Source organism: Oryctolagus cuniculus, chromosome 1, assembly GCF_964237555.1.
Source record: "Oryctolagus cuniculus chromosome 1, mOryCun1.1, whole genome shotgun sequence".
Classification (NCBI taxonomy): domain Eukaryota; kingdom Metazoa; phylum Chordata; class Mammalia; order Lagomorpha; family Leporidae; genus Oryctolagus; species Oryctolagus cuniculus.
In genome coordinates this window covers 64,371,648-64,383,981 of record NC_091432.1, presented here as the reverse complement: position 1 = coordinate 64,383,981, position 12,334 = coordinate 64,371,648, and the positions used below count along the sequence as shown (strand labels likewise).

General features: G+C 40.2%; 1 protein-coding gene across 5 annotated transcripts in view; it reads left to right on the top strand.

Annotated features, from left to right (window-relative positions):
• The window catches only part of FCHSD2 (FCH and double SH3 domains 2), a 299,407-nt gene that overhangs the window by 136,822 nt on the left and 150,251 nt on the right, over window positions 1–12,334 (top strand). For all 5 annotated transcript variants that reach the window (XM_002708714.5, XM_051851103.2, XM_017344834.3 and 2 more), the window contains one exon: window positions 3,432–3,576. In XM_002708714.5, the coding sequence (XP_002708760.1) occupies window positions 3,432–3,576 (145 nt within the window). The remainder of the gene's footprint in view (window positions 1–3,431; window positions 3,577–12,334) is intronic.

Here is a 12,334-nt window from a genome sequence, read left to right as displayed (position 1 = left end):
GAGCTGATCTGAAGCTAGGAGCCAGGAACTTCCTCTGTATCCCCAGTGTGAGTGCAGCAGCCTAAGGACTTGGGCCATTTTCTACTGCTTTGTCAGGCCATAGCAGTAAACTGGATTGCAAGTGGAGCAGCCTGGACTTGAACCACTTCCCATATGGTATGCCGGCACCACAGGCTGGGGCATTAACCCACTGTGCCACAGTGCTGGCCCCAAATAAAATTTTTTTTAAAATTCAATCTAAGACATGGTTATTTTTACTCAGAGCCAAAAGAAACACTGCTACATTGGAACTAGCACTTTATATTAGCAAGAATTCTTATTTCTGCTACAATTCTGGTACTATTACTATTTATTCATTTGGAAGAATTTGTGTGCCAAGAATTTTTACATCATTTGCATTTGACTGTTAAAATAGCCCTGTGAGGTACATGCTGTAGCTAATTCTGTTATTTCCCCATTTGCCAGTTGAGGAAATGAAAGTATAGTGGTGTGTACTACATATGAATATATTGAATACATATGAATATCTTGGTTAAACTAGAACTTGAACACAAGTTTTCTGACTGTTAACTAATTTCTGTGCTTGTTATGGTACCTCATTTTTTGGGATATGTTTTCCTGCTATTTATTTATTTATTTGAAAGTCAGAGTTACACAATGAGAGGAGAGGCAGAGAGAGAGAGAGAGACGTCTTCCATCCGGTGGTTCACTCCCCAATTGGCCACAACGGCCAGAGCTGTACTGATCTGAAGCCAGGAGCCAGGAGCTTCCTCCGGGTCTCCCCCGTGGGTACAAGAGCCCAAACACTTGAGCCATCTTCCACTGCTTTCCCAGGCCATAGCAGAGAGCTGGATCAGAAATGGAGCAGCCGGGTCTCGAACCGGCGCCCATATGGGATGCTGGCACTTCAGGCTAGGGCGTTAACTTGTTGTGCCACAGCACTAGCCCTTATCTGCTATTTTCTAAAGTTCTCTCTCTAAACTCTGTAATGGAAAGATTTCTCTTTTTATGGTTAAATCTCATAATTTATATATTCATCCAATACATATTTTTGTAATCATTCTGTATTTGCTAGGCTGTAAGAATATGTGTTAGTCAGCTTTTCCTAACCATAAAAAATACCTGAAGTGGCTAACTTTATAAAGAAAAAAGGTTTGGTTCACAGTTTTAGAGGTAGAAGGTCTGAATAGCATGGTACTGGCTCAGGTGAGGGCCCATGGTAAATGGCAGGAGCATGAGAGGAAGAAATCACATCTCAGAACAGGAAGCCTCAGAGACTCCAGGGCCAAGGTTAGGCTTTTATAGCAACTTATTCTCACTAGGACTTCTGTCTTAATCCCTTTGGAGGGCAGTACCCTTAGTGACCTAAGGACCTCTTTCTAAGCCCCACCTTTTAAAGGTTCACCCCGTGTCTACATGCTACATTCAAGACAGGCCTCCAACACACAGAGCCTGGGGAGAAAAACCAGAGCAGAATACAACAGTTAGCAAGGCATTTGAGGATAGCCAAAAACGTTTGTGGAAAATGGTATTAAAAGTTAGTGTGATACTTTGTGAAGTCCCTCATATTCTCCTGTCTTTGTGGAGTGTTCACTGCAGTAGAGTTGTTAACTAAACAGTTACATAGGCCAGCGCCGAGCTCAATAAGCTAATCCTTCGCCTTGCGGCGCCAGCACACCGGGTTCTAGTCCTGGTCGGGGCGCCGGATTCTGTCCTGGTTGCCCCTCTTCCAGCCAGCTCTCTGCTATGGCCAGGGAGTGCAGTGGAGGATGGCCCAAGTGCTTGGGCCCTGCACCCCATGGGAGACCAGGAGAAGCACCTGGCTCCTGCCTTCAGATCAGCGCGGTGCGCCGGCCACGTCGGCCATTGGAGGGTGAACCAACGGCAAAAGGAAGACCTTTCTCTCTGTCTCTCTCTCTCACTGTCCACTCTGCCTGTCAAAAAAAAAAAAAAAAAAAAAAAAAAAAAAAAAAAACACACACACACAACAATTACATAAACATATTCATGGTGGTCGGCATTGTGGCACCCCTAGTTAAGCCGCTGCCTGTACCACCAGCATCCCATAAGTGCCAGTTTGAGTCCCAGCTGCCCCACTTCTGATCCAACTCCCTGCTGATATGCCTGGGAGAGCAATGCAATGCAATCTTGCGATGGCCACAAGTGTATTATAAGTTCATTGCTTGTCCTATGCTGAGGCCATGGGCAACAACTCAGTTTTGCTATTATTCAGCCTATCCACACTTTTATGCTGACAGTTTTGGCTGGCATAGCACATTGAATCTTTCCAAAGTGGTTGTAATACATCTTTGCCTGAATAAATGACTATTTCCATTTAAATGGATTTGGTATATTACACTAACTAATCCATTAGACTCCTTGATTAAAACTTAGAGCTTTAGCTCTAAATACTATGAGGGGACCCAGGGAATTTTTCTTTTTCTTGTTTACATCTATTGCCTCATAAGTACATTTTATGTAGCATATGGTCTCATACATTGCTATAGTAAAAATCCATGTGATCATCAGAAGGGAAATCTCAGGAGATGAAAATTGTAATTTATCAAAATTTCACTCCATCCTATTTTAAACAACAAAATATCATCCATTGTTATATTATAAAATAGGCTTATAATAGTGTAAGAGCATACTAGAATTGGCTGAGGCATTTAGCAATGTAGGAAAGAAGATTTAAAAAGGAAGTTGGCTAGGAAAAGCAAAGGGTAAGTAATTGCTGAGCACGTGTATCAGCGCAGGTGGTAGGACTTGCCTGGAATGACTGCAAAGTGCACAGTGTGGTGCTGGCTAAGCATTGTTAAAACAGAGAGACAGATGTAGAGCAATAGTTCTATAGATATCCTTTTTTTATCAGGCAAGCTAGATTTCTCAAGCACATGAGCAATTGTTCATGATAGATTTTTTAAATATGAGCAATAATATGGTACAGTTGAAAGAGTGGTACCCAATCTTCATTGAATCTTGATTCTGACATGTTCTTATATGACCTAGGGTGATTCTCTGAATCTCTCTGAACCTCACTTACCTCAACTGTAAAATTACAGAAATACCTTCATTAAGTAGTAAAATTTTGTATTCATAATGGTAGCCCTGTAACAATGAAAGACCTAGAGAATCTAAATTATTCACTGATTTTTATATATTAACTTTGTCTTGAATTTTATTGCATATATCCCTTTATGATTAAGAAGCTAATGACTTACCACTTACTACTGCTAAATATGAAGGACTAGAGTGTATGCCCTGCATCCTTTTTCGTGTGCTGTAGTGTCATCTGTAAGCCAATGTAGTTACATTTGCTCTCAGAAGAAGGCAGTCATTCTGTTTATCAGTGCTCTCCAGTGAGCAAAGGCTTAGCCAACTTTTTCTTCCTTTTTCTTGCCTAACAATTTTTCATCTTTCTTTGAATTTAGGAGCATGTATCCTGTTTGGAAATCTTTTCTCGAGGGAACAATGCAGGTAGCCCAGTCTCGGATCAATATATGTGAAAACTATAAAAACTTCATTTCTGAACCTGCAAGAACAGTGAGAAGCTTAAAAGAACAGCAACTAAAAAGGGTATTGTTTCTATATCTGTTCTTTTTCTGTGTGTATTTTAATATCTCAGTGCTATATTTATAATCTGCAAGATGATACTAAATTGCATTTTGTACTTTGAACTTTCGTATATGGTCACAAACATTTTTGGTTGATATTTTCTGAGTATTTCTTCACATTAACAAGTTCCCTTTAACCACTGTATTTCATTATCCAACAAAGATTAATGTAATTTGAATCTATGGAAACTAAAGTATATTAAACATTTCTTCAGAATACCACTTCTAAGTATAACTGAAGTAAATAGATTTACTTAGTTTCACACTGTTGGTACAGTATATTAAAATATTTAAAATCGTACATTAAATAGTTAAGTGTTATTAATCCTTCTAAGTCTTAAAAAATTTTTATCAGTCAGTTTCAAGTTAAGCCATTTTGTCTAATGTAAAGGAAATTGACACATTTTGACCAAATATACTAGTAAAATTATTATTTTTTATTTATTTGACAGAGTTAGTGAGAAAGAGAGAGACAGAAAGGTCTTGTTTCCATTGGTTCACTTCCCAAATGGCCGCTACGGCCTAAGCCAGTAGCCAGGTGCTTCCTCCTGGTCTCCCATGTGGGTGCAGGGGCCCAAGCACTTGGGCCATCCTCCACTGCCCTCCCGGGCCACAGCAGAGAGCTGGACTAGAAGAGGAGCAACTGGGACTAGAACCCGACGCCCATATGGGATGCCAGCACTGCAGGCAGGGAATTAACCAAGTGAGCCACGGCACTGGCCCTAGTAAAATTATTTTTTTAAAAAATCAAGTGTACTATAAAGTTTCATATATAGTTTACACGTGAGCATTTTCAAATAGGCTTATTTCTTTGATTTTACAGATTGTATTTTCATAGGTAAATGTTATTGTTTAATGTGATGTTAATGAAAAGTTAGCTGTTGAAAGTAACTGAGTTGTATCTGTTTTGGAAATAGAGTTATAAAACTGGAGATTATCATGATGTCTATTGTAATTAAAATTTTCTTGTGGAGGTATTAATACTTCAGAAAATATGAAAGTAATTATTTAAAAAATTAGTATTTAAGAAATCATTCACTGTTATCGTTTGAATTTTTAGAAATGTATTTCCAGAGACTTAAAGACCAAATCTTTCCTTTTTGCTAAAGATGATTTTAATAGCATAAAATCAATATGTCAAATGTATATGTGTGTGTGTGTATAGAATTGTAATCTTAATACACTCAATATCAGTTGGTTTCACTGATTTATATAAGAATGACTTTTTTTTTTAAAGAATGGCTGTGTTTTATCTTTGCAAGCATGGTGAATAAACTATGTGACCACTGACCAATGATTTTATGATATTAGAAAATTTACATGCATGTGTATGTGTGTGTGTCTTGTCTGGTTATGCAGAAAGAAGGTGGAAAGGTAGAATCAGGGAATTAATTTTTTTTAAAGATTTATTTATTTATTTGAAAGGCAAAGTTACAGAAAGACAGAGGCAGAGAAAGAGAGCAAGGTCTTCCATCCCCTGGTTTACTCCCCAAATGGCAACAACGGCTAGAGCTGGGCAGATCCAAACCCAGGAGCCAGTAGCTTCTTTTGGGTCTCCCACGTGGGTGCAGGGGTCCAAGAACTTGGAACATCTTTTACTGCTTTCCCAGGCCGTAGAAGAGAGCTGGATTGGAAATGAAGCAGCTGGGACTCAAACTGGCACCCGTATGGTATGTCGGCACTGCAGGCAGCGGTCCTACCCACTCGCCATAGTGCCAGCCTGGGGAATTAATGTTAGTGTAACTTCCTAATCAGGAGGAAATATTGTGTCCAAATGCAGTGTCCAAATCCAAATGAATTACTGGAAAGTTCCACTTTTGTCAGTATCAGACTATTTTGAAAAAAAAAAAAAAAAAATTTTTTTTTTACTATCTTGAGTGCTTGTCCCTTCCATTGGTGGAACAGACACAGACCTGAACTTAACCAGCATTCCTGGCCAAAGAATGTTTGGTAAGGTTTGATAAGCCCTCATATCTATGATTAATGTATATTATATTATAGCTAATAAAATGGTGTTTGTGTTGAGCATTAAGTACATATTGAATATAGCTGTCAGGAATCCATAATTACAAATAACAGAAATCCACTTTAAACTGCCTTAAGCTAAGAACAGAATGTATTAGCTTATATACATGAAGATTCTAGGACTTCAGGCATGCTCAGATACAGGGACTCAAATGATAGAATTCAGTTTTTCTGGGGGGTCCGGCACTGTGGCTTAGTGGGTAATGCCTCCACCTGCAGTTCTGGCATCCCATGTGGGCACTGATTCAAGTCCTTGCTGCTCCACCTCTAATCCAGCTCTCTGCTATGGGCTGGGAAAGCAGTACAAGATGGCCCAGGTCCTTGGGCCCCTGCACCCCTGTGGGAGACCTGGAAGATGCTCCTGGCTCCTGGCTCCTGGCTTCAGATCGGCACAGTGCTGGCTGTTGCGGCCAATTAGGGGGTGAACTAGCAGATGGAAGACCTCTCTGTCTCTGCCTCTCTGTATCTCTGCCTTTCAAACAAATAAATAAATCTTAAAAAAAAAATTCAGTTTTTCTTTTCTTTTCTTTTTTGAAAGATCTACTTTTATTTGAAAGCCAGAGTTATAGAGAGGGAAACACAGAGAGAGGGCCTCCATTTGCTGGTTCACTCCCCAAATGGCCTCAGTGACCTGAGCTGGGGCAGATCAAAGCCTGGAGCCAGGAGCTTTATCTGGCATCTTCTGCTTTTCCCAGGCCATTAGCAGGGAGCTGCATTGGAAGTGGAGCAGCTGGGACCTGAACTAGCACCCATATGGAATGCCAATGCTGCATTCTATAGCTTTACCTGCTAAGCCACAATACAGGCCCCTAGAATTCAGTCTTTTCTTCCATTCATTAGTTCTATTTTCTCCAACTGCTTCATTCTTAAGCAACTCTCACTACATGGTAGTCCCAAGATTACTTGATTTACAAATTTTATAAATAGCAATACCAAATTTCTCATTTTTCCAAAAGTTTGAATAAAAGTGCCAGAATTGATTTCCATAGTGGCTGTATCATTTTTCATTCCCCCCAACAGTGTGTAAGAGTTCATATTTCTCTACAGCCTTGCCTATATATTTTATCTACTTTATTTTTTTCATGATTGCCAATCTGATAAGTGTGAGGTAATATTTTTTGTGGTTTTGTTTTCCATGATGAATAATGACATTGATCAATCTTATATTTTTATTATCAAGTTTTCTTTCACTATTAGTTTTTTTTTTTTTTTTTTTTTGACAGGCAGAGTGGACAGTGAGAGAGAGAGAGACAGAGAGAAAGGTCTTCCTTTGCCGTTGGTTCACCCTCCAATGGCTGCCGCGGCCGGCGCACTGCGGCCGGCGTACCGCGCTGATCCGATGGCAGGAGCCAGGTACTTCTCCTGGACTTCCATGGGATGCAGAGCCCAAGTACTTGGCCATCCTCCACTGCACTCCCTGGCCATAGCAGAGAGCTGGCCTGGAAGAGGGGCAACCAGGACAGAATCCGGTGCCCCGACCGGGACTAGAACCTGGTGTGCCGGCGCCGTAAGGCAGAGGATTAGCCTAGTGAGCCGCGGCGCCGGCCACTATTAGGTTCTTAATTTTATAATCCTATATTATTCTTTTCGTAATTGCCCTGGAGATTCCAGTATGCCTCCCTAGCTTATTTTACTACCGTGAATCGGTAACTTTTTTTTTATTTTTATTTTTTGACAGGCAGAGTGGACAGTGAGAGAGAGAGACAGAGAGAAAGGTCTTCCTTTGCCGTTGGTTCACCCTCCAATGGCCGGCGCGGCCGGCGCGCTGCGGCCAGCGCACCGTGCTGATCCGATGGCAGGAGCCAGGAACCAGGTGCTTTTCCTGGTCTCCCAGGGGTGCAGGGCCCAAGCACCTGGGCATCCTCCACTGCACTCCCTGGCCACAGCAGAGGGCTGGCCTGGAAGAGGGGCAACCGGGACAGAATCCGGCGCCCCGACCGGGACTAGAACCCGGTGTGCCGGCGCCGCTAGGCGGAGGATTAGCCTAGTGAGCCGCGGTGCCGGCCTTCCACTGGTTCTTGAAACTTCAGTCCACACATGCGTTTTGGAAGTCAGATAGAAACTCAAGGGGAAATTGCATACAGATTTTTGGACTTGCTTCTCTGCAGTACCCTTCTTTCCAGATCGTTGCTTCCCAAGTTCCTGCTCTTTTGGCATTCCTGAACCCCAGCCTCTGTCTCTGCAGTCTAGTAAGAATGCCACTTTCTTTATATGTCCTGTTTCTTTGTGTCATGATTCAACAAATGCCTGTAGGGAAAAGTCAAGTTGAAGGTAGAACTTAACCTATTTGTGCAGTGTTTCTCCTAGGTTTCATAGTCCATTGTGCACTGTTGTCTAATTTTACATTTTGTAGATGACAGGGAGATAGTCTGAAAGAAGTGTCTAAATTATAATATCCAAGTGCTCCCTATATTCTGATCCAAGTGTTCTGTCACAATCAGAACCAATTTTGACTTAAAATTCTCCCTAACATTTTAAAGTACATACCTTTTTTTAAACTTTGTCTATTTGGCTATTTGCTTTGATGATTCTTGGGAAAATAGGCATATTATATTACAAAGGGCCTGAGATTATAAAGAGAATTAGGAAGAGGAATACAGTAAGAATTATATTATAGCTTTTCCAAATCATTTTTTGTTTGTTGACCATTATTTGTAGATCAGGGTAAGAACCCCAGAACCTAGGGCTTTTTTTTTTTTGCCATTCTTGTATTTACTTAGTCATACTTTTGCCCATATCTTTCTTATTTTTACTGGAGTTTACTTACCTTTCTTGAAATAACTATGGTTCACCGTTTTATAATACTTGACAGTTTGCAGACTGCCACTACATTCTTTATAGTTTCAACTGATTTTCATTAAAACTCTGATAGATACCTAACTATTTATACTTTGCAAATGATAAAAAAACTGAAAAATATCAGACTTAAGTTAGAAATAACAGAACAGGAGCTTGAATATATTACTTTCTAATTTCAAATCCTCCGAACCAGAAACTTGAATATATTCTTTATTTTTAAAAGTTTTGTTTATTTATTTGAAAGGCAGAATTACAGAGAGGCAGAGGCAGAGAGAGATCTTCCATCTGCTGGTTCACTGCCCAGATGGCCGCCACAGTTGGAGCTGTGCCAATTCAAAGTAAGGAGCCAGGAGCTTCCTCTAGGTCTCCCATGAGGGGGCCCAAGGACTTGGGCCATCTTCTACTGCTTTCCCAGGCCATAGCAGAGAGCTGTATAGGAAGTGTAGCAGCCAGTACTCAAACCAGTGCCAATATGGGATGGCAACACTGCAGGTGGCAGCTTTACTTGCTACGCCACAGCACCAGCCCCTTGAATATATTCTTGATTTCATAACCTATGCAATCTTTAAAAAAAAACTCTTGAAGTTTAATATTTAAACATATTTTCAGAAAAATACATGTAGCTTCTTCACCTTAGCAGGCTGTTTAATTATCTTCTTAGTATTTGTTTATAATAAAAGATTTTATTTATTTATTTGAGAGGCAGAGTTACCGACAGAGGGAGAGACAGAGAGAAAGGTCTTCCATCCGCTGGTTCACTCCCCAAATGGCTGCAATGGTCAGAGCTGAGCAGATCTGAAGCTAGAAGCTTCTTCCAAGTCTCCCACGCGAATATAGGGGCCCAAACAGTTGGGCCATCTTCTACTGCTTTCCCAGGCCATAGTAGAGAGCTGGATCAGAAGAGGAGCAGCCGGCACTAGAAATGGTGCCCATATGGGATGCTGGTGCCACAGATGAAGGCTGAGCCCTTTATACCAAAATGCCAGCTCTGCTTCTTGGTATTTATAATAATAGCAATTACTATGTTGATAATGTTTTAGGATGTTCTCCTTACCCAGGTTCTCCATTTCCTAACTAATCATTGTCTATACGACCTTTATTATTTTTATTACTGAGTGATTTTTCTATTTATTATGGTTTTATTTAGCCATACCTCTGTTTTTAGTTGTTACCACTAAGTCTGCATAAAAGTTAACTATTTTTTTAAAGGTTTATTTGTTTTCTTGAAAGTCAGAGTGACACAGAAAGCGGAAGAGACAGAGAGAGAGATCTTCCATCTGCTGGGTCACTCTTCAAATGACCACAACCACCAGAGCTGGGCTGGTCCAAAGCCAGGAGTCAGTAGCTTCTTCCTGATCTCCCACGTGTGTTCAGGGGCCCATGCTTTTGGAATATCTGCTGTCCCAGGCTCATTAGCAGGTTGCTGGATCAGATGTGGAGCAGTCAGGTCTCAAACTGTCACCCATACAGGATGCAGGCATTGCAGGCAGTGGCTTTACCTGCTATGCCCTAATGCCAGCCCCTAAATTATTTTTTTTAGGATGAATTTCCAGGGCATGATTACTGGGTCAGAACCTAATTGTTAGTAGAGCATTGACATATTGGCTCAGATTACTTTTTTTATTCCTATGTTCAAGTTATTAGCAAGTTTTCATATCTTAGTATCTGTCATACTCAGGGACTATACGTCTTTCTTCTTTTTTTTTTTAAGAGTTATTTATTTGAAAGGTAGAGTTACATAGAAAGAGGGGGAGACATAGAAGAGTGAAGAGTGAGAAAGACAGATGTATCTTCCATCCTCTGGTTCACTCCCCAAATACTGAACTCCATCTGGGTCCTTCATACGGGTGGCAGGATTGGAAATGGAGTAACTGGGACTCTAACAGGCATAGAATGCTGTCTTGAGAGGTGGTGGCTTAACCCACTGTGTCACAATGCTGGCTCTAGGGACTATACTCTTAATTTCTTCATTAGGATCCTGGATTATAATATTCAGATTTGTCATCATTTTATAGATCCCTTAGCTTTTATGAAACTTAATGTAAGCCTTAATGTAAACTCATTTCTTTCTTTCTTTTTTTCATGGCAAACTCTTCTTAAGAAAGGAATTTATTCTTTTTTTGTTTAATAAATATAAATTTCATAAGTACAACTTTTGGATTATAGTGGTTCTTCCTTCCATATCCGCCCTCCCACCCCCAAACTGTCCCACCTCCTACCCCCTTTCCCATCCCATTCTTCATTAAGATTCATTTTAAATTATCTTTATATACAGAAGATCAACTCTATACTAAGTAAAGATTTCAACAGGTAAACTCATTTCTGTGTCTGCTCAGATAAGTATTGGAAAAGAGCTGGAGCATTTGTCATACAAGGTCTTATTATTTTTCAAATTTATTTTAATATAATTGAAAAATAAAATTGAATATATTCAAATTGTGCAACGTGATGTCTCAATATACATACATGTTGTGAAATGATTACCAAAATCAAGCTAATTAATATACCCATCATCTTATGTACTTTTTTTTAATGATGAGAATACTTAAGAACTATTCTCTTTGCAAATTTCAGGTACACAATACAGTATTATTAACCATAGTCACCTTGCTATGTTGTAGGTTTGGTCTATAAAGTTACTCATCTTGTAACTCTTTTGGCCAGTATCTCTGTTCCTCCTACCCACTCAGTTCCTGATAATCCCCCTTCTCCACTCTAACATCTCTTCTGACAGGACTCCTGTCCCCCTTTTTCTCTTGAGAATGTTGAAGAAAACAGGTTTTGGGAATAGATTGTGGTAGTGATTGTACAACCTTGTGAATATACTAAAAACCACTGAATTATGCACTTTAAGATGGTGGACTTTGTGGTATGTGAGTTATAGGTCAGTTTTTTAAAAGTATATTCTTTGAAGATAAAGTATCTCTGAGACCTTCAAAACATGGTTGATCAGCCCAAAACTGAGTACATACTTTAATGGAGTTACATGGTAAATGATATAATCACATCCTTGTTCTATGAACTTTGAGTAAGGTACTTGCCCTCTGAGTCTGTTTTCTTATTTTAAATTGGGACTACTACTACTAATACGTTTCTTTTGTAAGGCCCTAACATAGTGGCTGTGCTATGCCCACAGGGAGTCTTTTTAGGTGTAGCTAAGGTTTTAGTCTTGCAGGATATCATTGTCCACAGCTGGCACTGGTGGAGTTAATTCTGCTGGCGCTATATTCCTAGTCCACAATAACAGATCAGTTATTCTGTTTGGTCCTCTAGGTGATAGGTGTAGGTTGAAGTAGCACATGTTTGTGGGGTGGGGGTAAAAGCTCAGGTCCTAAAGGAGACTAAAATCGTATATGTAATTCTACAGAGCTTTCAGGGCCCTGACAAGTGGCATGGCAGATAGGGGAATCACCATACTCACAGAAGCCCAGAGCCATGGTTTCTGCATTAGATGGTTAGAGTTCGTTTGTAGTACCCCCTTCATGGCCCCCGCATTGTTGCAATTTGTGTCAGAGTTCATAAGCAATATTGTCTAATAACACAGCTGTCCTCTCATCAGCTTTTATTGAAATACCCCATAATCAGAATTTTTGGGTTCAAGTCCTATCCAACTTCCTGCCAGTGTGTGACCTGGGAGGCAGTGGTGATGGCTCAGGTATTTTGATCCCTACTGCCAATGTGGAAGACCTGGATTGAGTTCCTGGGCCCCTAGGATTTGAGGATTGAACCATAGGAGGGGGCTTGTCTTGCTCTGCCTCTCAAATAATTTTTTAAGTTTAAAAATATATAAAATAAACCCTTTATTCACAGCTTAACACTTAGTGCTCAATAAATGTACGTGGTTAGTTTGTTTTTGTCTGTCCATACAGAACCTTCTAGATCTATCATCGTCTGTG